General features: G+C 33.5%; 1 protein-coding gene and 1 long non-coding RNA gene across 2 annotated transcripts; one reads left to right on the forward strand and one right to left on the reverse strand.

The window, feature by feature from the left end:
- The first annotated feature begins 5,281 nt into the window (after positions 1-5,281).
- On the forward strand, positions 5,282-9,080 carry LOC144551629 (sphingomyelin phosphodiesterase). Its single transcript, XM_078299688.1, has 4 exons — positions 5,282-6,751; positions 7,028-7,174; positions 7,726-7,842; positions 8,357-9,080. The coding sequence occupies exons 1-4, from the start codon at positions 5,417-5,419 to the stop codon at positions 8,957-8,959; spliced, it is 2,202 nt and encodes a 733-aa protein (XP_078155814.1). The 5' UTR covers positions 5,282-5,416; the 3' UTR covers positions 8,960-9,080.
- A 10,400-nt stretch (positions 9,081-19,480) lies between these two features.
- On the reverse strand, positions 19,481-19,930 carry LOC144551801 (uncharacterized). The gene is made up of 3 exons (XR_013510874.1): positions 19,832-19,930; positions 19,634-19,738; positions 19,481-19,560 (listed from the first exon to the last, which is right to left on the reverse strand). It is a non-coding gene; the product is annotated as an uncharacterized LOC144551801 (long non-coding RNA).
- Positions 19,931-27,930: the final 8,000 nt, after the last annotated feature.

A 27,930-nucleotide genomic window follows, 5' to 3' on the forward strand; every position in this document is an offset into this window, starting at 1 on the left:
CGCATCTCCTAGATACGATCCCCAGAAAAGTGGTTCGCATCTCGTGTCAATTTTTGAATTTTCTAGAAATAATGGTTTTTTGGTTTAATTTTTTTTAGAAATGATATATTTAAAAATTTCGGCTATAATGATTGATTCGGAAGTAGAGAAAACCTCATTAGTAATTTCTATTGATTTACGTACGAAATCAAATAAAATACGAAAAATGTTTTGCCTAAACCTTTATGATCATTGATTCAGATTTCTACTTCGCCAAACTAGAATCGTCTAACAAATGCCACAGGTTTCTGAATGAACTCCGTGTGGGTCCCGTTTACATAAGAACATAAATTATGGACGAGTAATACTCCAGTCGTAATTGACTTTGTGGTCTACCGCCGCGTAACAGCTCCGCGACGAACTGAAACCATCAGTTCCGTGAGCAGTGCGCCTCATTTAAAATGCTGCAGAAGTATGGAATCCTATTTTACAAAATCACATTTGAGAGTTGAGAAGAGGTTGAATTTTTTTCATGTTAATTTATAGGCTAATGATTTCATTCCTCCTTTTCAGTCCCCTATCTGTCCCCTCCTTGATTAACGGTTTATGGTAATTAATTAATACAATCATTAGTGGTCCCCCGCTAACTATAATTAGAAATCCCCCGTTGAACTCGCTGAACTTCAAATTTTCCTTCTCCGCGGCTTCCTTCTCTGAGTCTCTTTCTTGACATGGTGCACCGTTGAGATCCAGCGAGGAGAGCGTGGTGCACCGTCGAGATCCAGCGAGAAGAGAGAGTGTGGTGAACCGTCGAGATCCGACGAGGAGAGCGTGATGCACCGTCGAGATCCGACGAGATCCGACGAGGAGAGAGTGGTGCACTGTCAAGATTCGGCGGGGAGAGCATGGTGCACCATTGGAGGGGGTCCATGCTAGCCCAGCGAAAGTTGTCACAGTGGAACATATGAATATTTTATTAGTTAGATATGCATGCTTCATGTTAGATATGAATACTTCTTGGAAGAGGTGGGATGAGAGAGATGAATCTGACGTTTGAATGTTGAATTGTATAAATTATTTCGAATATGTATGAATACTTTATTTGTTAGATATGCATTCATGTTGTTAAATATGAATATTACTTAGAAGAAATGTTCAAGTAGAATGGTCTGACTTTGAATTTTGTATTGTATAAATTATTTCAAACATGTATGAATGCTTCGTAATCGTCAGTATGAATACTTCATTTGTTTATATATATGAATACTTCTTTAGTTAGATATAAATAATATATAGATTCATTGTAGTGGTCCCCAATCTTGGTAAATGTCGCTTTCAGACGGTTGCGGTCTCCAATCCAGGCTGTCACAAGACGTCAGTGGTCCCCCTGGTCGTTACTGGTCCCCTCCAGTTTGTGTTTACATATGACGAATATTATAGATAATAAGGATGAATACTATAAATTTGTAGGTATGAATACTATACGTTTTGACTGTTAACTCAAAGTATGAATACCCCCATATTAGATGTCAGAGTCAGTTAGTGATCCCCTGTCGAAAATTGTTTGTCTTTTAGCGCGGATGACGTTTAGAAAACTGATATGGGGGTACTGTTAGTCGTTCCCTAATTTATATTTTCCAACAAAACATTCATGCTCATACCATAATGCTCATCATTTTTTTTTTCTAAATATATATATAATTTGTATTATATATGTTATTTCTATTAAATGTTCATTTCTATAATCGAGAGCAGTTTTGCAAAATTCTCATTATATAATTGGAGTAGAACTAGGGTGTTCTTAAGTTCACTAAAATTCTTGGTGAACTCAAGTCTAAAATATTTTAAATTGGCTTTAAATGATGAATCCGAACCGTTGAAACCTGCTTATCTTATGAGTGATGCGTCTATATCTGAAAATTTTAAATATTCGAGTTAATTTAGTATAAAGTCAAGCAGTCAAAAAACGTTCAAAAAATGAATGCATTAAAATTAATTTATTAATCTTCTAATTTTGACCGATTGACTTTACACTAAATTAATTCAAATGTTTAAAAATTTCAAATGTAGATGCATCACTCGGAAGGTAGACGGGTTTTAAAGGTTCAGATTCGTCATTTAAAGCCAATTTGACGAGTTTTAGACTTAAGTTCACCAAGAGCCTTGATGAACTTAAGAACACCCTACTTCTACTCATATAATTGTTTTTGCTATATTAAGAAATTATAAAGTAAATAGAGAAGCTATTGTTAGAAGAAAAAAAATTGAGTTGCACAAAAGTTTTAAAATCCCCATGGGGATGGGAAAACAAAGAATTTGAATGTCGTGTACTGTACATTTTAAAGGAGAAAAAGTTAAAAGTGGTAAAAAAATATGCCGCTAGGTTTAAAAAACAACAAAATTTGTCGGAATTTAACCAACCAAGCTGACCCACGTATCCTCTGAGATATCTCATATTTTGCGTGACCGACGTGTCCGGTGCCTATTCGGGGTAGCTCAGGGGGCCAGTACTATTAGAACTTTGTGATTCGTGCATAACATACTTTAACGTCTGTGATTTCCCAAAAAGTCACGCAAAATATGAGATATCTCAGAGGATGCGAATTCAATTTGCATGATGTGCGAACTGTGAAGTGGGAGATGTTCATATTTTATTTGGCAATATATAGCAAGTGGTCTTAGACAACATATTTTATCATGTTTTTTAGTACATAGATAGCAGGCTAGCAGCTAGTTAGTGTGTGCTCGTTCTTTGCTTGTATATTCTTTATTTTCACATGTTGTCCACTTTGACCAAAACATACTTATTTGAAAATATTTGTATACGTAGAAATCTCATTGTATCAATACATATAGATATTATTTTAAAATTCTGAAACTTATTATATATTATTTTATTATTATTCGTATTTATATATGTTAAATGCACAGTACAATGCATATCCGTATGGTTTTACACTTCTAGTATTATGTGTGCTAGGTATTGCTGATCTGCTCCTTTGGACACAAGTTCGGTGGAGATATTTTCATACTCATGCCCATTAAAATTGATCTTACTCATACTCTATTCATATCTATTACGATCTTGTTCGGCTCCGTATCAGAAATGGTATAGGAATGAGATTGAAATTTTTTTGAACTGATTTTGTACTGTTCATGTGGGAAAAAAAAAATTCAATCTGAGTGAATTTTTTTTCCACATGAACAGTAAAATCCGAACAGGGCCTAAAAATTGACTTCACCCTACCCTACTTTTACTCGTTAATATTATTGGGTAACGAAACGATAGTGGGTGAATATCGAATAATACTAATATAATAATTAGTTTAATTATATTTTACAAATTAAACATAAAAAAATCTTTCATTTTACACATATGAACATTACTAATAAAAAATAAAAATAAATGTGCAATTAATTTTAACTAAATTATTTTTTTTATAAAAGAGAGAATGTAAATCTATAAAGGACAACGTGCGTATAAGTATCTATCAAAAAATGAAAGATGCAGTTTAGGAGTATTGAAATGGAAGAGTAAATTTATGTGTGCTAGAAATTAAATTTAATATATATATTTAAATTTTGTAATTATTCTATAGGATAACGTGTACGAAATAGCCATTACTCATACTCTTACTCGTTTGGTTAATGAAAAAAAAAATCTTACCCATACTCATATCTAATAAGTTAACGAAAAAAAAAATTACTCATATCCATCATTTCATCTTATCAAATACTATACGAGTCAAATAAACAGCTAAAAAAGGTAACATTAACACCCCTAATCCCAAAGACACCTAGAGGGGAGGGGAGGGGAGGGGGGAGAGGTGAATAGGTCTTTTTATATTTTTGTCTATTTAATAATATTTTAGCGTGTCTATCAGTTATTATTGGTGAAAACTAGAATAACTTTGTCATAAACTAAATGTAAAGTAAAGTAAATAGTAGAGTTTAGAAACACTTGACACGAGAGTTGTTTACTGAGTTCGGCACTAACGCCTACGTCTCCGAGGCTCGTGACCCTCTAGATGGCGCGTCTTTCTTTATCCAATGAGAAATTATTATAAGGTGGAACCGGTGAGCCCTTACAATCTTCTGGAAAGTCACACGGCCTTAACAAGATAATCCGATTCGTGAGGACTCAATGATTGCTAGGTGAGCACAAGGCTCGAAGTAGTAAATGATTCGATCACGCAGGATCACTCTAGGAGTTGGTTGATTGATTGAATAAGCTTGAGATCGATTGTGTATATTGAAGTTTGAGTGCACAAGCAACAACGGCTTTTTCTAGATCTGTAAATACGAAATATTAAAGTTGGAGACAGCTAGAGTTATTCTCCAAACCTTGTTATAGTTTCTATTTATAGAGAGCTGATAAAAAGAAAGTAAGTGGTGCTGACCGTTGTAACGGTACAGGAAACCTTTACAACGTTAGGTTAATCTGAACGGTTTGGAGTATAATGGTAGTCACTGTTGATCACGGTCAATGACCGTTACACCAGTTCCCACAATGGAAATCCTTTGACTGGTTTAGCATTATATGATGTTAAACCCTATTTTATGTGTTATGGGTTTTGCAGAGGATTATTTATTCCGTTATAAGTTATAACGGTCACTGGACCGTTACAACGGTAGGCCTCACTTAGGTCAATCTCAAGCTTATTTTATCAATCTTACATATACATTATCCTTAATATTGAGTTAATGCTTTTGTTATCCAGTATTTTGTGCTTCATGACTACATCCTTGATGTTGTATTGCAGTTTACTAATTCATCCTTGATGTATAATTACTGATTCTTCACTTGTCATGAGCTTGCACAAATACTCAAGAAGAAAAACTGTAAAATGCAATTATGTATGTTTTGCAAATCCAGTCAAATGGATAAGTCGGGGCTCCCAAAGGCCAACAAATCATAGTCACAAATTTCGTTTAAATCCAAATAATTTGTTTTTTTAGTCATATCGAACCGAACGCTGAATTATTCGGTTGATTGAATTAAACCGGAATAATTTGCGAATTTTATGAATTTTTCTCAAATTTTACAAATTATTCACGGATTTTTCCCGAACTTTTTTCAAAACATTTTTTTTGGTTTTTTTTTTGCTCTCTTGCAGGACTGAGATCTCTGACCCGAATAATTATGAATTATTCTCGAATTATATCTAAATTATTCTCAAATCACAAACTTTTAACCTCGCCGAACCAAATAATTCATTTGTCACTGTGATCCCAATGTTCCATTCCACCTCTTCGATCGTATATGATTCTATTAAAATTAATTTCAGAGAATCCTTGCTCTGCTCTTGAGCGGTCGACATCGACCATCGTCAGTACGTCACTCTCGATTCTCGAAGCGCCATTTATAACTTCAAATCCCTTGCCTTCTCTCTCGCTCTCTTTCAATCTAAACCCCACTAACCCAGCAACCCTCCCCATGGATTCTCAAACCCTAGCGCATGATCTACAAACTTCTATTTCCTCCGCTACCACTCCTCCACAGATCGCCGCCGCGCTTGCCTCCATCTCTGCCTTCCTTAAGTGCCACCCCTCCGACCAGCTACGTCCCTTCTTTTCCCTCGTCTTTCCCTCTCTCCTGCGCCGCCTCTTCGGTTTCGATTCAATCTCCTGGCTTGAAATCGCTACCTCTGATCGAGCGCTATCATCTCAACTTTTCGCCTTTCTCTCCCCTCGCGGACCTCTCTTCTCTTCAATTTCATCCGTTGATCAGGATGCTCTTTTGAGATATATCTTTCCACTAGAGCGTCTACCCGAGTGGATGCGCTATGTTTTGCAAAGCTCCATTTCCAGTGAAGTGCTAGCCTCAGTCTCCCCTATTTTCTCTTCGCGGATCAAAGAAGATGAACTCCTGAATTTAAAACAAGTTCAGCTCAATATATTCGAGTATTACATCTTTTGGTTTGCATATTATCCTGTTTCTCGTGGCATTGCAGAAGTATCCAATTCGGGTTCAGGTCGAGCATCACGTAAATCCCGATTGGAAAACTGGGTCTCTTCGATACCAGTTATTTCTACTACTGGGCGCAAACCAGGTCAGAAACCTGAATCCAGTTTGTATCTACGGCTATTGTATTCTTATCTCAAAGCTTTTGTGCCCAAGTTCGGGTCAGGTTCATTCATGCCGTACCGCAGTTCGATGCTCAATTACTCCGTAACTGATGATGAGTCAGCTTATATAAAAGCTGAATTTGTTGTTCAAACTTTTGTGCAATTCTGGATGGTTGATAATGATTTCTCACCATTACCACTGCCAGTGGTGCAGTCTCTAGGGCTGACTTTCCCTTATCAGTCCATGGTAGGTACAGCTCCTCCTACCCCTGGGTTGGGAGATGTGTTGAAATTACTTGTGAATTACCTCCATTGTTACCCTTCTGCACCAGAGGATGAGAATGCTCACATGATGTTCGGAAAATCACTTCAAAGGCCATTGTATAGATTCATTATGCGGAGCTTCTTGTATTGCCCAGTTGGTGCTTCCTTAAAACATTCAGTTCAGGTTTTCTCCCTTTGGATGACATATATAGAGCCATGGAATATTTCTAAAGAGGTTTTTAGTGAACTTGAATCAACTAAGGAGCAAAGAGATGAAGGAATGAAGAGAAACAATAGGGAAATGAGGTACACTGTAGCATGGAGGGGTTACATTTTAGAAAATTATCTGTTCTACAGCTCGATGGTCGTCCATTTTCTAGGGTTTGCTCACAAGTTCATTCATGCTGATGTCGGGTCAGTGATTAAGATGGTCTCTGAGGTTAGTTTGTCGCACATCATGTTTTTCTTTCTTTAGGTTCAGAGTTCATTGCTAATTACATTTTGACACCTTCAATTTTATGAAATGCTGTGTGTTATGTCAGATTGTGTAAAATAATATCAGGTCCAAGTAAGTTTACTGTTATTATCTACTGATTTAATGAATTTTGCATCATTATTTTTATTGATCTTTACATTTGTATGGCAAAAATTTATTGTTGTATATTTATATCCATCTTTTTTTGTAACAACCATTTCATTGTGCTTATCCTTGAAGGTTTTACAAGTTTTGTGTTCGTCAACCGAACTACTGGCTCTTCTTCGCCGGGTTGAGACTGCTTACTGTACTAGACAAGCTGGTTCCAGTTCGTATTTGTCCAATGACTTGTACAAGTACATACCATCTATACATGAGCAACTACAGGTAAGAATGGTCACCTTTATGTCTAACTGTCTAGCCTGAGTGGTGTGGTGGTGTCGGCATGTTTAGTGGTAGAAGTTCCCTACAATAGTCAGTTTAGCCAATAAGCGTACCTTAACACAGGACCTGTAGCTATGTTTCAATTAAGGTGCATATCTCAAAGTCAACATATACTTTTTACTCTCTTAGTTATAAATGAGAAGAATCAGGTTTTGGTGCTTTAACTTGAAAATTAATTGGTTTTTGAGTTTTTATCTGCACCAAAACGGTCCTCAGACTTATTCCACCCAACATGGTCCCTTAACTTTCCTTTTCTACCAAATCAATCCTGGAACTTTTAAGAAAGAAACTAGTACCGAAACTTCTCTCAAAAGAACTTAGTCGGTCCTTCTGTTAGTCCTCAAAATGATGAATTTGGTTCTTCTGATAGAAGATCTTTTGTTGGGAGAAGCTTATCAGCACATTCTGGCAAGCCCGCATTGGTCCAGGATAGTCACGCACATACACTATTATAACTATGACTTTTAATTTTATTATTGTTTTCTATATTCCAGGATTGGGAGGATGGAATTTCAGAAAGTGATATTAGTGGCTCTTTCTTGCACGAAAGAAGCGGCATGGATTTGAGGATTTTTAGTAACAGAGAAGATGGTGTTTCCAACTTACTTCAGGTATGGTCTAGGAACTCACCGGTTTAGTGTTGGGATAATGTGCTACATCTTTGAGTACCATTTCTTTGAAGTTTATTTGACCAAGTCATATAGACTAAGCATCTTATCAAGTCTTATAATGACATTGAGACTGAATTAAGTTAATAACCAAACTAAAATATATCAGGCTTGGTTTTTCAGTAATGTTAAAAACTAGTTAAGCATTCAGTGTTAAAAGCAATAGTAATAAAACTGTAGTACTGTTGTTAATGACCATAATAATAAACATAATAAATTGATGAAGATTAAAACCTATTGTAACTAGGTTTGCCATTATGGTCATACTGACAACAACAGAAAGAACTAGAAATTTTTTTGAGTTGTAACAATTGAAACTATGAGAATTGGCATTTAAATTTTTTGCCATAACTTTTTAGGGGCCAAGGTGAAACAGTTATATTTTGGGGTTCATTTTTAGTGACAATTTTTTTGTGAATGTATTTACAGAAACTTTTAATATATTTTTTCATGGCAGCTCCTTTTACTTCGTGCCGAGCATGAAATCCATCTCCTATCCGGTGATATCTCCAGACATCTCCAAGAGCTGGACTCAGTCAAAGCAAAAGTGAAAAAGCTTTTCGGTGACCAAATTGTTCAGACACCAGTAAATATCTCTCCAAAGGAAAGTTTCACCAATAAAAAAGATACCTTCTCCCTTAGGCGACCCAAGGTCGGCAAATACAAAGGTGACTGGATGAAGCGGCCTATTTCAGATACTGAGGTTGCTTGGCTCGCTGTGCTTTTGATTAGGGTTTCTGACTGGTTGAACCAGCATTTAGCGCTTAATGGCAATGTTGATACTGATGATGTCGGACCCACTTATGTGGCGGTGAAAGGCGATGAGGTTAGGCAGATTTCCGGGGCCAAGGAGGCTCTTTGGTTGTTCCTCACACTTGTATTCTCTTGGTTTGTGGTCATGTGCAATTTGGTGCTAGGGTTTATGAGAAGGCGTGGGATTAAGATTAATCTTAGGGTTTTGGCATCTAAGAAGCTTATTGTGGTTATTTCAGTTTTTGCTCTTTGGCCTGTGATTACTCGGGGTTTGTCTGGGGTTGCATCAGTCTTTGGATTTTTATGAGCTTTTGTTGGGTAAGTTTGGATGGATGTACAGCCTGTCATAGAAATAGTTGACATCTTTTTTGCTAAAACCTCGTTGACGTTAGGTTTTGAAAGTACAGGTTAAAGAATTTTATTTTTGTAGTGTACTTTTTACTTTTCTCCTGAAATGTTTCGGAAGCACCGATGCAATTTCTCTGGATGGGGGAAGTAAACAAGATTTTGTGTTCCTCACTTTTTTGCATAATCAAAATTTTGGCACAGGAGGTAAAGTACATGCGCTAATCTGATAAAATCCCTTGCAGTCTTTGTGTTTGTTCTTATATGTAGGATTGGCATGTGCTTTCTGTATTAGATTTGTAAACTGTCTTTAGATTAGTTCAAATATGATTGCGAGTCTCTTGGTAGTTGTTATTAGTTTTGTACCAGCTCAAATGTTCTGTACTGGTACCATACCAGTACTGCAGTTGTTAATTTGGGTTGAATTTTCTGATATATATTGCCTAAGGTAGGAAATAAATTGAGTGAGGCTATGGTACTAACGTAACGCACATTGGTCCGTACTTTTTATCAATATTTTCTTTTACAAAGTTTAAACAGTCGAAACATAATCGCCATATAAAAATGTAGTTGCAATGTAGTTGCAGATCAAATTTTCCATTTTTTTAAAATTAATTAATTTACTATTTTTTAAAATTGGTAGAAAATTACTTCATTCAAAGATTCTTGATCATTCAAAAATGTGATTCTTTACCTATCTAAAAAAATAGTAAAAAATCTAAAAAAATCTAAAATTTAGTTTGCAAAGACATTTTCATACGGAGATTATGTTGAACGGTTCACATCAACTATTTGAACTTTGAAATGAGAATATTAATCCGAAGTACGGACCAATGTGCGCTATGCATAATACCAAAGTTCCACTCAAAGAAATTCATTTTATGGCATGATTTTTTTTTTTTTTCTATATCATGTTGTTTGTTATATGCATAAGCCAATTATTTAATGGCATAGTGATTCAATGCTGACAAACACATCCCTCAGTCTTTTGTTTTCTGTTGTTGTTTTGGTTGATATGACAAGTTTTTTGCTCGTCACATATTCGAATTTCGAAATACTGTTATTAATTGAATAGTAGTTTTTTTTTTTACTATCCTAAATATTGTTCTTAGTAAAAATTTAACACATATTTGAATTCCCGTGTAATTTTTTTTTTATTTTTTTATATGATTTAGGAAGTTAAGTCATGACTTCAATAATAAAGTTCAACAAGAAAGAATAACTTCAACTTAATACGAAGATGCTCAAGGAAGACAAAAATAATGTTATTTTAAGTCTCAAATGAAAAAATTAGGATAAAAAGGCCATTTTAACCGCAGATCGTTGTTCCAGGTTCCTCGTATTGGGTTGCGATCCATATAGGATTGCATCAGCAACTATTACGGGCCTTTATTGGGCCTCAAACGCGCAGTTTTCCCAGAAACCGGTATTTTTTTTGTTTTTGGTCCGGAATGGATCCGGTGTAAAGAAAACATGTACACTGAATGGATCGGTCTTTGTCAGCGAAGGCGAGGAAAATTAGCCATTTCCTTGTCAATTTCGTGGCCGTATATTACGGACACGTCACAACTCACAACACATCGTATTCAGTCAAAAATATATCAGTTATATGATGCGACTCACTTATAATGTGACATGTCTCATTCTGAATTTCTGATTGAAAATAACACATCACAACACGTTATGTAAACTACCTCATCTCACATGATTACTTTTATAAATATTGTTTCTTTATTAATTTATTTTGCAATATTTCTCTTCTTCTATAAATAAACTTAAAAACTAAAATAATAACTACATGTGACTAGTTACATCACGTTTGATCACGTGATGTGTAGTCACGTCCTGATCACACGTAATGTGATCATTGTGGTTGTCTGTTATCATTTAAGTCACATTATGTCATATAATTTTTATTTTTCAGTGTGGTGTGACCAACCCATGATATATAAGTCATGTTACGTTTTTTTATTCATTGGATTTTTCATAACAAAAAAATGTCATAATTTTAGTTTGCACTAAAATTTTTCCAGTTTTAATAAAAATGATGAATTGAAAATTTATCTGCCACCATTTAATTATTTGTGTTATCTTGATCAAATTTTATTTAGACAAAAATGGATACATATTGAATCAATTATTCAATGATTCTCTACTTGACAAGAGGATAATTAAACGATGGTGATAACTTTATTTTTTTAGTTATCTTTCTTTCAAAACTTAATTCATTTGATAATTAAAATATAATGCAGTCACTTGAAGCAACGCATTGTTTATTCCATAATTTTTTTTTGCTCTTAATCATTTGTTAGTTTATAAATAATCAAGTGTAATTAGATTCAAAATGTAAATGAATGAATTTAAAACAGGTTTAAAAATTCTGACCGTAAGATGTGTCGTGACTACCCTAAATCCATAAAATTGAAGGCACTTAAAATAATAATTAAGAAAAGTAATGTATAATCAATAGAATTTTTATCAATAATTGTTTTTTCATTTGTGCAAATGAAGAGCAAAATCTAATGATGCTCCAAAGTGCAGCTTAATAGTAAAAAAATATAAAAAAAAAAAAATTAAAATTTGATCTCCCAAGCACATTTTAATATAGATGTCATGTTGAACGGTTTGGATCGACTTTTGAACTTTGAAAATCGCAAAATCAAATTGTTATATGATGTAAATATTTTTATTGGAAGCTGACTCAGTTGAGATTAACTTTCAAATTGAATGAATAGAAAAGTACAGGGTTAGATGGATATAATTAAATTGAGCAATTAATCCACCTCTTTTGTGGATTGTAACTTTGTAGTTTTGTACTCCAATAGGACAAGAAAGAGAAAGTCCTACCAAACATAAAAGGTCCAGACTACAGACCAGAAATAGGAATTGGTACCACATCTGCTATTGCCATCATCAGCCAAGCAATTTCTACTTTTGGGATCGATATTAACCAATGCACTATTGTCATCATCTTCCGCGACCAGCGTCATTATTTTGGAGTACTGAACTTAAAAGGAATTTTCATCCTCTGAGATATCTCATATTTTGCTTGTTTTTGTGGAAAATCTCTACCGTTCAAATATGTTATGTATGAATCTCAAAGCACAAGTAACACTGCTCCTGCACTAATCCCATTCCTCCATGGGGGCCTTCTCATGCCGCATGTATAGCTTTTATTAATTGGTCATGATAAAATCGATAGTATATATAGTTACTAGCTAGTTTGGCAGGTTAATTTTATTGCGAGATTGCAATTATTGCACAGAATGGCTTGTGATGCATGGTGGTCCAACACGTACTCCAACCTTGCGATTAATAATTAAGCTGGCGAGCCATCGAAATGCTAAACATTAATTAAAATTGTTGTTTCTTTAGCTTTAGAGATTCCATATTAATTTTAATTTAGTGCAACTTGCAAGGAACTATCGTTTTCAGCACAAAACTGTCTCCTCGATCGGAAATTTGGTGCCTTTTATTCTAGTAGAAAGGGCGCCGCTAGCTGTTCACTAATTTTACAGAAACAAAAATGTAAATTACACAAGTGTTGCCTACCTTTTTCTGGTAAATTACAGATATAACACTTTAACTTTCATATTTTACCGATGTTGATCCATAAAGTTAAAAGGTTTGTTTGGTAATATAGACAAAGTAAATGCTAATTAATCGATCTCTACCATCATATTATAAAGAATGGAGCCATAAATATCATATGGAAGGACAATAATATATTTAGGATAAGCATAATCGTATATGATTATAATTATTTTGAATCAGAAGTATAATTTAAAAAAAAAAAAGTAGTTATAATAAACTTATTTTTACAATTTGTGACTCTGCCCTGAGGTGACAACTGGCAAGTGCACGTGGAGGCTCTTTCAAATTGTGACGATTACGTCTATGCTCATAAAAAATTACAGCTATTTAAAAAAAAAAAAAAAATGTCAATTGTGGGATTTTTTTTTTTTTTGGTAAATTTTTAGAAGTTTTTTTAGGACCCACCGTATAGTTTACTCATTCTTTTGCACCTACTTTAATTTATAGGGCAACAATTTATAATGAGACATAATCATATAACTTTTGAGAGAAATAATCATATATTATTTTGAAATGTAAAAACTATTTTTTTGTAAAATTGTTAAAAATAATATATTTTAAGGTAAGCTTATTATTGCAATTTTTTTAGTCTAGAGGCAGCAAGTGTCTCCCTTTTTTTTTATTCAAAGTTATCTATGTTCATAAGAAATAAATAACTATTTTATCATTAAAATAAAATGCATGACTATATTTTTTTTGATTAATTTGAGAAGTTAGAGAGACTTTCATGGCAACTTCAAATTTTTAGCAACCAAAATTAAAAAAAAAAAAAAAACTTCAATTTCTAGTATCTGAATTTACTAATCCATATAATTGCAGGTTGATTTGAGAGAGTGCGTATCCTCTGAGATATCTCATATTTTGCGTGACTGACGTGTCTGGTGCCTATTCGGGGATAGCGCAGGGGCCAGTATCATTTGAGTTTTGAGATTCGTGCAGAACGTATTTGAACAGTTGAGATTTTTAAAAAAATCACACAAAATATGATATATTTCAGAGGATGCGAATTCGATTTGAGAAGGCCTTAATTAATGAAATGGGACAAAATGGATTCCTTGTTCAATACCAACAATGCAAATGCATAGATCCATCATATTCGGCTATCCGTACACCAAAATATTGTCTTTGTCCCTTAAACACTTAATTGGTTCCATTAATTCCACCCAAAAATTAACAGAGTCGTTCATTATTGGTACACCATGTTCACACTGACTGTGTCAAGCATGACGTGGGTGTTCGGTAACAAGACTTTAGCCTCCTTAGCTGCTTAAGCTGGTCAAACAGCTATGCCTTAAACAAGCTTAGAGCACCTTTCTTAAGCTTCTTTAGAGCAAACTCTTAAGCTTATAAAAACCCAGATTTAGAGCACAGTGTCTCCTTAGCACCTTTATTGTTCTAAGCTTCATTACTTTAAGTCAAGATCAGCCGAATAATTCCTCGATCCTTAGCACAACTTAAACTCTTAAGCTGCAAGACTCTAAGTCTCATTGCCGAATACACTCGATGTCTTTTCAGCATGTACGTGTATCGATCGATACGACACACGACTGATTTTAAATATCCATAATGTTACATTGTCTTAATTGCATTGATAATTTTTTTAGCATAATTAGTCCCTAGCGTGATCTGCATTGCCTTCATAACATTCTTCTTTCGTGCATGTATATATATATATATATTATTTGAATCTTAATCGAACAATGAAGACCATCAAAAGCTATTTTATTTTGTACATACATACATGATCTGCTCACATGGCCGACCTACTGTTCGACTTGCACTAGCAAACCTCACAAGTCTGAATCGACGAGATCGAGCTTGTTCGCATCTTTTCTTTTCTTTTCTTTTTTCCAGAAAGCTCACGATCGACCCACACAAATGTACGTAGAGAGCTAGGTTTCTCGGTGCATGTATTGGATTGACAAAAGGGATTGTATGCATGTGCTTGCTTCTTTCCAACTAAAAGGAGAAGATAATCCTCCTGTTTAGCTTCTCACCATATTCTTCTCATATATATATATTAAACAGAGACGGATGATGAGCGTATAAAATATGTCTAATTTATGGGTAATATCTAATTTGACTTCACGTAGAGCACGATTAATAGAGACAAAATGAATATATATATATATAGAGAGATGGGCTATGGTGCATTGCAATGCATGAATCCTCTTATGCATTGCACTATAAATCATGGATTTAAAGTCCAAACGACCAATCCGAACCATTCATCTTGTTCTTCATATTAATATGTGCTTGGGGACCAAATTTTACATTTTTTGGAAATTTTTTACTATTTATTAAGCAATTTTGAAAGTCGCTGATCTGATGGTCTAGAAAATTTTACCGTTTTTTACTGTTCACAGCAAAACAGCAATTTTCAAAAATGCTTAATAAATAGTAAAAAAATTCCAAAAAATGTAAAATTTGGTCTCCAAGCACATTTCAATATGGATTAAATATCTAACGGTTCAGATCGGTCGTTTGGACTTTAAATCCGTGATTATAGTGCAATGCATAAGGGGGTTCATGCATTGCAATGCACCATAGCCCATCTCTCTCTCTCTCTCTCTATATATAGCATGCTATGCATAGCATAGAGCCTCTCCATGCAATGCTTTGGATTTCAACTTTTCAAAATCCTAACGGTCGATCCGAACCGTTCATCTTGTTCTCCATATTAATATGTGTTTGGGGACCAAATTTTACATTTTTTGGAATTTTTTTACTATTTCTTTAGATTTATTGAAAATTGCTGTTTTCAGCAAATCTGGACCATAAAAAAACAGCGATTTTCAATAAATCTAAAGAAATAGTAAAAACATTTCAAAAAATATAAAATTTGGTTCCCAAACACATATTAATATGGAGAACAAGATGGACGGTTCGGATCGACCGTTGGGATTTTGAAAAGTCGAAATCCAAGGCGTTGCATGGAGGGACTCTATGCTATGGATAGCATGCTAGCATATTCCTATATATATATATATATATATATATATAGAGTTAGGCTGGGGTGCTATGGATAGCATAGTGGCCTCCCGTGCTACGGCTCAATATTCAAGTTTTCAAAATCCAAACGGTCGATCTGAACCGTTCATCTTATTCTCCATATTAATATCTGCTTGGAGACCAAATTTTATAATTTTCTGAATTTTTTTACTATATATTAAGCCACTTTGAAAATCGCTAATCCAACGGTTTTACTGTTTTGTGCAGCCACCGTTGGATCAACAATTTTGTAAAATACTTAATAAATAGTAAAAAAATTCAGAAAAATGTAAAATTTGGTCTCTAAGCAGATATTAATATGGAGAATAAGATGAACGGTTCGGATCGACCGTTTGGATTTTGAAAACTCAAATATTGAGCCGTAGCATAGAGGCCTCTATGCTATCCATAGCACCCCAGCCTAACTCTATATATATATATAAAGCCAAAATAGCTCTGTAATATATCTTTATCCCTAATTAATTTATAAGCAAAAAAATTAAAGGGAAGAGGTCAAACTAATTAATATGATATATATTCTCATATTCACAAGAACAATGTCTAGCTTGATTAAAAATAATATTTTCTGAATGGAAGATACAATTTTTTTTTTTTTGAGATAGGGAAGATACAAATTTGAAATCGACTATATATAAATTGTTATAAACGGGTGATGTTAGTACTTTTGTTGCTACATATTCTCTCTTTATTTGTGTTTGAAAGAGACTAATGAATTTAAAACAAGGTAGACACACCCAAAATTATTGGTGTTTACTTTTTTTTCTTTATTTGCTTTTGCTTGACAAAGAAATATTTTTGAAAAAGAGGAATTGCATGCATACCCTACTCTTTGTTAAAGCAACACAAGGTGATGCTGTGGAGAATTTATTCTTTGCTTGTGCTGACCTTGAGCACTTTCCTTTCATCTTTTGGTTTTTATTTTTTCTTTCTTTTGTGAATTCATTTTTTCTTTTCCAAGTAGAAAAATTATATTAAGCATAAATGTCAAAATAGGTCTTAGGGTTCAGAGAATTTCTGGTTATTTTACAAATGCCATATTAGGGTTATTTACTGCTTACAAAACTAGTCATTATTTTAAATAGTATAGCCTAGACCCTATTTGAATGCATATCCTCTGCATTAACTCAAAAGGAATCTTTTGAGTTAATGAATTTCAACCGTTTGATTTTAAACGGAGTCAATCCAGCTCTAGCTTATAACATAGAGGGTCTTTAATATTAGTGTGGATTTAGTCCGTACGAATTTTAAAACAAATCGGATGGTCGAGATGTATTAACTCAACACATTCCCTTTTGAGTTAATCCAGAGGATATGAATTCGACCCTATTTGGTGTGACGCTAGAGCAGTTGTAGCCGGAGAGATGAATAAGCTCCACTTAAACAACAGAGACGAGGGAGCAGAACTAGAAGTTGCACATCTCTAGCATTTCATGACGATGCTGAACTACATAAGAACTTCAAGAAAATAAAAAATTAATTAAATTACAACATACGTAATTAAAAGTTTCAAAATCATGGGATGACTTAACACCTCCTTAGCTTAAGTGTAGATTTGTCCTGAGAGAGACAATCCGTCCAAAAATGCACACCGAACTAGGAATCGAGAACATCTTTTTTCTTTATTTTTAAAAAGAAAAATGCACACCGGACTAGGAATCGAGAACATCTTTTTTCTTTATTTTTAAAAAGAAAAATGCACACCGGACTAGGAATCTAGGAAATCTTTTTTCTTTATTATAGATGTTGACATTATTATTGTGTACCACCATACTTTCTTCTGTTATTCACATTATTGCATCATATTTTTAAAAGAAACACACCAAACGAAGAAAACTAAACCCTAACCAAAAAAAAAATCAACACATGTCCGAATACATAATTAATATAAAATAACCTTCAACAAAAAATATATATATAATCAATAGATACATATATATCGAATGAAAAAATTAAATCTTAAACCAAAATAATAATAGATTGTACGCATAATTAAACCAAACAAAATATAAAATGGCTGCAAAAAAGGATACTAAATCGCAGATTTTCTCAGCGGTAGAGGAAAACCGCTGAAAACGTCGGATCCGTATCCTCCCAGGTACCTAACTCAACAAAATTGAAATGGACGGTCCAGATTTAATATCAGCCAGTGCCTGTTTCTGATGAGAGAGAGGGCAGTATTATTTGTGCTTTGAGATTCGTGCCAAGTTTAAAATTCCAATCTTAGAGCATAGCATTTTAAATTGTACAGAGGGGATGTGAATTCGAAAACGTCAACAGTAGAGTTTATACAAGATTGCTGGCAAATCAACAATTGCTCTCTGGTTGATTAATTTTTTTTTAATGCTATTCATAAAAAAAGAATCGGTGTATAGATGTATAGAAAAACCTCAAACAATGATTGCAGTAGATACCAGTTTAATAAATATTTCATTTTTGGTGTTGAGTCTATTTTCCTCATTAATGTCTTTTTCATGAAAAGCAATAATTGGTAATGGGGGAGGCATCCTCCAAAGCAAGTATGAATACTATCACATGATGAGCAGTGGGATAATGTTCATACTTTATATATAGGGATGCTGATTTTGACACATTTTTTTTTTATGAACACAACAATTTCAAACTTTTAAGTGCATAGACAACTTTGTTTCCCTTTTATTGTTGCTATAGCTTGCTTTATTTGATTATACAGTCAGCACTTTTTTTATTTTAATGATTATGATTCATTTTATTTTCAAAATAAAAACATATCCACATTTCTTCAACGGAAGACAATAATTAAAATTTGAAAATCATAATTAACTAGCTGAAAAAATAATTTACCAATCAACAAAAAGAAAACTTATAATTAAATTAAAAGATAATAGATTGTAGATTTTATTAATTGAAATGATCAGATTTAAAGATAAAATTATCTAAGTATTTAGTTAAATTATATAATTTACAATTAACAAAAAATATTATAAATATAATTTTCAATCAATTAGTAACATAATTAAAAGTAAGAAGTGATTACATCTATAGAAAAAAAAATCTAAGTGACGAGTGAGGGCATATTATTTCAAAATTTGGTTGGATAACATGCTAAATAATATTTTTGTCATCAATTAGAAGATAACATAAATGACTGATAACAAATTTGGAAGTTCATATTTAAGATACTTGTTAATTAAAAAAAGAGAAATAAATGAGGTAAAGTTGGATTTATTAAAATATTTAAAGCTTGTTGTGTTAATAATACTTTTTGTGAATAGAGTAGAACTAATTAGGCAAGTTTCACTTAGATAACTCATGTTCTCTTTCAAAATTAAATGCAAACTAGAAAGTGACTTCTCACATCTTCTGGCACATTATGGGTTCAGGAAAATTTGAGTTTGTTATACTGTTCAGCTCATAATGAAATTAAAAAAAAAATAATTAGAGGACTGAAACTTAAAATGCATAATACGGAGTTTGAACTCAAATCTTTACAATCACATATTGAAATTTTAACTACTAAGTTACAAGTATATATTTGATAATTTAACCATGAGAGAGACTGAACTATATAAAAACTTCAAAAAAAACCACTTAAATTTCAATACATATAATTAAAAATTAAAAATTAAAAATTAAAAATCATAATATGTAAGCACCCCTTGACTTGACTTTAGATACTCTCCAGTTTCAGTTAATATAAGATATAAATAAATCATACAAATTTACATAGAGATTATGTAATTTTGTTGGACTTTGGTACTGTACGTCCATCCGACGGTGCTCCTCAGCTATGGGTGGGGTGGCAGTGGATGTCAGCTGGACGTATTCTCTGTGCCAATGCATCCAGTCTCTGCCCAGAGAGATGTCCCTGGCTAAATGAAGCTGTCGCCAGGTGTCCTCACTAATCGGCATCGGGGGAGGAGCTGTCTCGCGCAATCCGAACTGTCTCATGACCCGTCTGGGATAATGATGCTCGACAATCTGAATTTAGTAGGTTTTTTTTTAATGAAGATTGTCTATCTAAAATTTATAAAGTAAATTGAAAATACGGTACCTGATAACATATGAGCGGCACCTCGGCACGCTAGTAACGCTCCTGCTGCCGACATCTCTCAGGCAATATCTCAAGGTAGGTCTGATGTACCCCATCTACCTCGACCTGATTTTATTATAGATTTTAACACTTACATCAATGCAAGTGCCAAGATGTACAATTTATTTAGATCAAATTTACAATAAAATAAGAACTTACATATTCTCTATAGGGCTCCCAGGTCACATACTCTGGATCATCCCTGAGATGCTCGATCTCCTGTCTCCAGTGATTGATGCCGAGTGCTCCACCATGACCTGCCCCACATAGGTCTTCGGATAGCCATACCTATGTGCGTATGTAAGGCATGTGTCTGGCTCGGGCCTGCCCCAATCCGGCACATCTGTCTTGCAAGTGATTGTCGGACGGCCAACAATCATATGCTCCCAGGACTAATGCTACAACAACATGCATGGTCCAATAAAGGTCTTATTCTTCTTCAGGCAGGCTTGATTAAGACCCATGTACAATGTTAGTGTTAACAACAGGTCTAGTGATGGTATTTTCCATATTAAAATTTTTTAACAATAATTTCAAGTCACATACCTATACAAGCACGCCAGAGTTGCATCCCCCCCAATTGTACTTGCCCGCATTGGGCAAATCAGCCAGCGACGAGAGATAGCACAGCTTGCAAGTGATCATCTCCAGAATGTATGCACGCAGGTGCTGATCAATGATGGCCTGTTATTTATTTTAATTAGAACATTTTTTAGAAGAAAGCTTAAATTTTCTATAAATAAATAAGATAAAATTTAAGTACCTGAGAGGGATGACTACTAGGAGCTAGAAACTCCTTGAAGGCAGCTCTCAGCTTAGTCAAGCTGATGATACCGGGGGAGATTTGGGTCTTTAATTGCGCCTCTCTTCTTCTCTTTCTGCAGTTGAGAGTGCGGTATCCCCAGAAAATCTTGGCACAAGGACCTGAAATCCCCCTACTCAACGCCCGTCACAGGCTCCCCGACAATAGTCATGCCCCACAGACAGCTGACATCCTGTAGAGTGACTGTCATCTCAACCTGGGGGAGATGGAATGAGTGGGTCTCGGGACGCCATCGCTCAATGAGCCCAGAGCACAATCCCTCTTCGGCATTCTCCTCGACCATCTGGGATAGCTGATAGAATCCCATGGCACGTAATGTCCCAGCATAGGCCGTATGGTAGTTAAGCCACATCTTGTTGTGGCGTATCGTAACTACATCTAGTCCCTAAATTAAAAAAAATGTCAGATCATTCAAATATTCATACAAATAAAATTAGAAATAAAATTATAATTTTATTAATAATATAAAACTTACCCCAGTAGCAGCCTCTAATATACGGTGCTCCGCGTTCGGGTACCAGAGAAAGTCTGATACCCGATTAGTGCGGTGCCGAATGCCGGGGACCACAGATGTCAACGCCTCCTGGACGAATTGTGACATCTCAAACGGAGTGGGTATAGGGGCAGCACCTCGACTGAAAGAAGGTATGTCTCTCATAGATGCCATGCTGTATTTAATATTCTGGTCTTATTAGGATTTGCAATTATATTTTGGTTTTAATTTTGGCAGCTACTTCAAATTTGGACCTAATTTACTTGGTTTGGTAAAAATAATTACTTTTGGTAAAATAAACTAATTATTTTGGTCAATAACTAATTTTGGTACAGATCGATATTTATTTTGGTCAATAACTAAGTCTGGTACAATTCGATATTTATTTTGGTCAATAATGTGTCTCGGTTACAAATATAAATCATAAATTCTAAACCCTAAATCCTAAACCCTACTCCTACTTCTACACCTACTTAAAATTTGGACCTAATTTACTTGGTCTGGTAAAAATAAGTATTTTTGAAAAAATAACTAATTATTTTGAGATATAACTAATTTTGGTACAATTCGATATTTATTTTGGTCGATAACTAATTTTGGTACAGTTCGATATTTATTTTGGTCAATAACTAATAACTAAGTTTGGTTCAATTCGATATTTATTTTGGTCAAAATCTAAATCACAAATTCTAAACTCTAAATCCTAAATCCTAAACCCTAAATACTAAACCCTAATCCTACTCCTAATCCTACTCCTAAACTAAAAATTGAAATTAGAAAGAAGAAGAAACTTACTCGATTCGAAGGGATTGAAAAATTCCTGAAATTGTGAGGAAATCCGGCACCAGCGACCCCTATTTATAAGGCCAGGGTGGCCGCATCCCCTAGAAGCGGCCCAGAATAGGTGCCCGCTTTTCCTAGATGTGGCCACCTAAAATGTGGCCGCTTCTAGGGAATGCGGCCATGGCATTTTTAAATTTTTCAGAAAAAATGGTGTTTTGATTTATTATTTTTCAGAATATGGTATATTTAAAAATTTCGGAGCTCTATGAGAGTACTGTGGTCTCTAAGAAAACATTAGCAGCCACATGCTTCCCTCTATGAAAAGGGTAACAAATAATTGTGATCCTTTTAAATTATAAGATGTTTTATGTTTTTTTTAACATATTCAAATTATTAGTTGTTATTTATATTTTAAAATTTTATTAAATAAATCAATAAAAAATTCACTGTAACAATTGAAATTTTTGGTTTTGTGGGTTTGCATCAGCAAATGGCGGACCTCAAAGAACGAGTCTGTCATTTCACGTCACGGTCTGAATAAATATAGAATTCTCACATATCAGAGATCTTTTGATTTGTTTATTTTTGGTTGAAGGTATTTTAAAAGAAATTCGGCTTTATCTCCCATCTAATTGCTCCTGTCCAATCTCTGCGTAGTACTGCGACAAAGATATTTCCTTTTTTATTTTTTCTCTTCCGCTCTTCGATTTGTTTTGAATTTGATCTAAAATCAGTGTGAGATCTCGTAGAACTGCATCTCACACTAATGACGAATTATATAAATGCAGTTTGAGATTCATCTCATCACCAAGATTTGAACATTCCCAAACTGTGAGATGCATATATCATCGGGTATAAATATTTGGTCGTATATATACTCCAATATATATATTATATCATGTATTCGCATCTCATAGTATCTCAGTCACATGCAAATAAGCAATGTTTAAAAATCGGGCTGTATGAATTGTAAATGTAGCTGGATATTTATATCAGGTGTATATATATAATATGTACGTAGTGCATATATAATATGAGGTTCTGATGCAGGCCGTCCATATCCACAAGTTATGTACCAATAAAATCATAGGGTTCAAATTAAGGTGGTAATATTAACAACACTAATTATTTTATTGACACAACACCTTCAAATATTTTAATAGTTTAGACAAATTAGTCCTTCATTAATTGTCTCCTTCTAAAACTAAATCTTTCTTTTGTGAAAATCAAAATCGTAGATATATTACCATATAATATATGGCAGGGTCTTATACTAAAAGTGAAAAAAAAATGGCATATAATTATATGATCATAGCATATAATTATATTAGAAAAAAAAATAGCAGGTACGTGACATTTATGAGAGGACAAAATTGTCCATTTAACTCAAATATTTGAAGATGTTTTGTTAATAAAATAAAAAAAAAGTGTTAAAATCACCACTTTCAAATATTTCAAGATGTTGTGTTAATAAAATAAAAAAAATGGTGTTAAAATCACCACCCTTCAAATTACGGGGGCATGCCATATTATGGTAACACATAATTAATATGGACTTATAAATTTTGATTGCACATGCATGGTAACTGAACTTCTTAAATTACGGTAGTCCACATTAAATATATATATATATATATGAGGAGGGTTCAAATGTATCCAAATTTTTGTGCACCCAAATGCACTCTATCTTTCAAATCATTTTTCTCCGTTTTCAAAGTCCGAATAGTCAATCCGAACCGTTCAATCTATATATTAATATGTGCTTGGAGATTAAATTTTATATTTTTTGAAATTTTTTTACTATTTATTAAGTCACTTTGAAAATCGCTGATTTTGCATTTTCTGGACCATTGGATCAGCGATTTTCAAAGTGGCTTAATAAATAGTAAAAAAATTTCAAAAAATATAAAATTTGGTCTCCAAGCACATTTTAATATATAGATTGCATCTAACGGTTTGGATTGACTATTCGGACTTTGAAAACGGAGAAAAATAATAGGGTGCATATGGGTGCACAAAAATTTGGGTGCATTTGAACCCTCCTCTATATATATATATGGACTAATATGTCCCTGTACTGGCTTAAACTCATAGAAACTGAGCTTCTTAAATTATCTCTTCTTGACACTACATTCTTGAAAAATCATAATTTAACAAATTATTATAGCTAGAACGATGTTTTTCTTGAAGAAAACAAAAGTTTTATTGCTTCACAAAATTTGTTAGAACTTTTTTCTGATTCCCTATTATGCGCATTAATTGGCCATTTATCAAATCATTTTGAATTTTTTAATAATTTCATTTAAACAGCTTTTTGACATATGACAAAAAAAAAAATTGAGTGATAATTAATATACACTATGATTTTTTTTTCTATACAATAGTTTGTTAGATATATGTTATTAAAAAAAATGAAATGATTATACCGTAAAAATAATTGTCTACTAGAATTCATATTATCCACAGCTATTAAAAATTATACAAATCAGGTACTTATTACACTGCAATACTATATATATACTTGTTTAGAAACAAAAGGCATATGTATACCGTCATTCGGCCTAGTAGCTCAAATTTTTTTTAGAAACCATAAATAAAAAAAATTAATTTTACCAAACCAACTTGATTGCTTTAATTTTTACAAAAATCATAAGAACCGAGATGTCATTTCGGTCCCAATCGTTTTTAAAGATTTGAGAAAAAAACACGTTGAAAAGTTGTGAAAATACATGGGACCGAATTGCCATTTCGGCCCCAAAAGGGAAACAAAAATTCAGAACCGAAATGACATTTCAATTCTTATAGTTTTGTAAAAAAAAAAAAGTAATCATGTTGGTTTCATAATTTTTTTTTATTATGGTTTATAAAAAAAATTCTAGTAGCTCAGCAGTAATTCACTTCGTATATAATTATATAAAGAATAATCATTTTAGTACCCACACCTTCGTCCCCGCACCGTACCCACATATTTTTCAACTCAGTCAACCTTCTAATTTGACCATCCTAACTAACGACTTTCTAAAATAGACTCTCTCTCTCTCTCGTCACCCACCTCCATTAGCAATATATATCGGCTCCCAATCTGATCCGCTTGCAGAGAAAATAAAAAATTCTCAGATCGTGTCGACGACCTCTGCAACCCGAATCACCTCTACCTCACTAGCCTCCGTCTGCGCGCCCCCTGCGTGCCCCTTGCGTGCTTCCTCTACTCGCCACCTCTTTTTCAGCATTATAGGCATTAATACTTTGTTACATTTATGTTAATACTTGATTGGATATATATATCTACATTACTTATAACAGATATTAATACTTTCCATCTGTAATATATAAAATGTTGAACTGATAAATAATTTTTATTTTATTGTTCAATATCATAATGGATATTGATCTAAATGTGTATTTTTTAGATGATTTATGCATACAAGATAAATAATTTTCATTTTATGATAACTGTATAGTTATAAACACTTGTTGAGATTGCTGTAAGCACAGCGTAGTATAGATATAAATACTTTCAATACTTAAATATTAATACTTTCAGTCCCCACATGCAGTTATGGTTCCCCATGCCATTTGAGTGGTTCCTAATGCGGGTACGACGTCAGAAATTTAAAAAGAGAAAGTGTGAGTACGATTATTTTCAGTCCTCACAAGTAATTATGGCAGTTTAGGTGCGGGTACGACGTCAGAAATTTTCAAAAAAGGTGCGGGTACGATTATTTAAAATAATTAATTTATCGTTTACATTGTTTACTATATAGATATAAATACTTGTGTTCTTTGAACTACATACTTCAAGATTTGACTATTAATATTAAAAAAAAGTTACAGATCTGAAACGGTTGCGGTCTTCACAAGCAGTTATGCCAGTTTAGGTGCGGGTACGCAAGTGCGGATACTCATATCAGCTTCCTTATATAAATTACTGCACAAATAGTTTCGTATCCTATTTCACAAAAATATATTAAGAAAATATTATACTATACGGATATATCAAAGATCCGCATATTTTTCTTACCATCTTCCAAAAAAAAAAAAACCCAAAGCCACTTTTTTGGAAAAAAATTCTAGAATTATGAGGTCCTCATATATTACTAGTATCATACCCGTGCGTTGCAACGGGAACATATTATAAGAAACAAATATATCAATGAAAATAATAATTATCTAAAAATTAAAGCACATGTTAATAGAAAATTTATATGATTATGTATTTTTAATTAACTTTAATCGTGATCTCTGATAACAATTTGATGATGTGATGATTCTTTATTTTTAAGTACCAATGATATCAAATAATAGCTCGATTCGAATCTAATATCAAATATCATACAACAATTCAATACAACATATAATATGATATAAAAAAACATAAATAAAAAGTGTTATCGTTTGTATGTATAGGATGTATACACCAGTGTTTTAAAATGCGGTTTTGTTCATGCATGCGGAAGGCCACTGCATACCGCATATGCGGTATGCGGACGCATATGCGGATTTTCATGCGGATTTATATATGCGGATTTTAAAATAAAAATCCACGTATATATATAGAGAGAGAGTGTGTGTGACTAATGTGCATTTGTATGTATACGGTCCAAATTTAAAATTTCAAAATCCAAAATGTCGATCCGAACCGTTCATCTTGTTCTCCATATTAATATGTGCTTGGAGACCAAATTTTATATTTTTCTGAATTTTTTTACTATTTATTAAGCCACTTTGAAAATTGCTGATCCAACGGTGGCTGCTGATCCGCATGGCCGCATATTCGGACCGCATGGCCGCATTTTAATCCGCATATGCATTTTTTTATTCCGCATGGCCGCATATTCGGACCGCATATGTGGCCGCATGCTCAAAACCGCATGGGATGACTGCATGGCCGTTCTGAGCGCGGCTGCCGACCGCATACGCATATGCGGCCGCATTTTAAAACACTGGTACACACACACACACACACACACATATTTTAAGAAAAATATATATTCACACACATGTTCCAATTTATATTCTTCTTTGTTTCCAATTTAGAATACACACACACACATACACACATTGATATATTATATATTGGAAATATATTCTAAATTGCCCACACCAATATGTATAGAAACAAAAAAAAGAAAAATAAGGAAATTAAAAAAAAAAATTTCCATTGTGATTCGTATAGAAACGAAGAAGTAAGGAAACAATAAATAAGAAAATGGAATGTGGAGTCTTCTCAATTGAAGAGAAAAAAATTAGAGGTGCTATCGGGTCGGGTCCGGGTACTATTATATTTGGACCCGGACCCTAAAAGTGTTCGGGTCCAAATTTCGATCCATATACTTATTTGTTTCAAATCGGGTCGGGTCCGGATCCGGATACCTATCTACCCGTACATATTTCGGGTCCAGTCTTTCGGTTCAGGGTAGATAGATACCTGTAACTTGTTTGTGGATTATCGGGTCCGGTTCCGATACGGGGCGGTTCCGGATCCAGAGCGGGTATAGGTCACAACTCCAAAGTATTCGAGAAATTATTTACATTTAAATATAATTATAATTTCTTAAACATCTCATATAATAAATCATTACAATATAAATTAAAAACTACTGCAAAATAAAAATTATACTATTAATCATGTTTATAAATAATAAAATATATCATGCTACATAGCAAAATAAAAATAATAACTCTAAATTATTAGTTGGTTGTTGGTTGTTTGGAGTACTCATGGTGTAACAAAAAATATTGAATTCAGTTTTTTGTTAATAGCTTTTGAATTTAGGAGGATGGAGGAGATATAATTTTTAGAAAGTAAAATATTAGAGATGATGATTTCCTTTTCTATAATTCAAAAAAATCTATGAATTGAATGTAATAGAGGAAAAAAGGTATAAAATAAGCTGGTTATGGAAGAATAAATTTGACAATCATGTGTCACATGTGTATAATATAGAATAAAAATTAAAGGGCGTAATTAAATGGCTAGTTAAGAATGTAATTAAAGGGTAGTGTAAAACAGTAGCATAAATTTGGTTAAATTTTATCAAATTATAGCTCAGCTGAAATATATTATCTAACACAAAAACTTGATGCAGAGTTATTAATATATATTTTATCGGGTATTTATACGGGTATCGAGTCGGGTCCGGTTATGGGTCGGATAAT

This window comes from Carex rostrata, chromosome 3, assembly GCF_964058835.1.
Source record: "Carex rostrata chromosome 3, lpCarRost1.2, whole genome shotgun sequence".
NCBI classification, from domain to species: Eukaryota; Viridiplantae; Streptophyta; class Magnoliopsida; order Poales; family Cyperaceae; genus Carex; species Carex rostrata.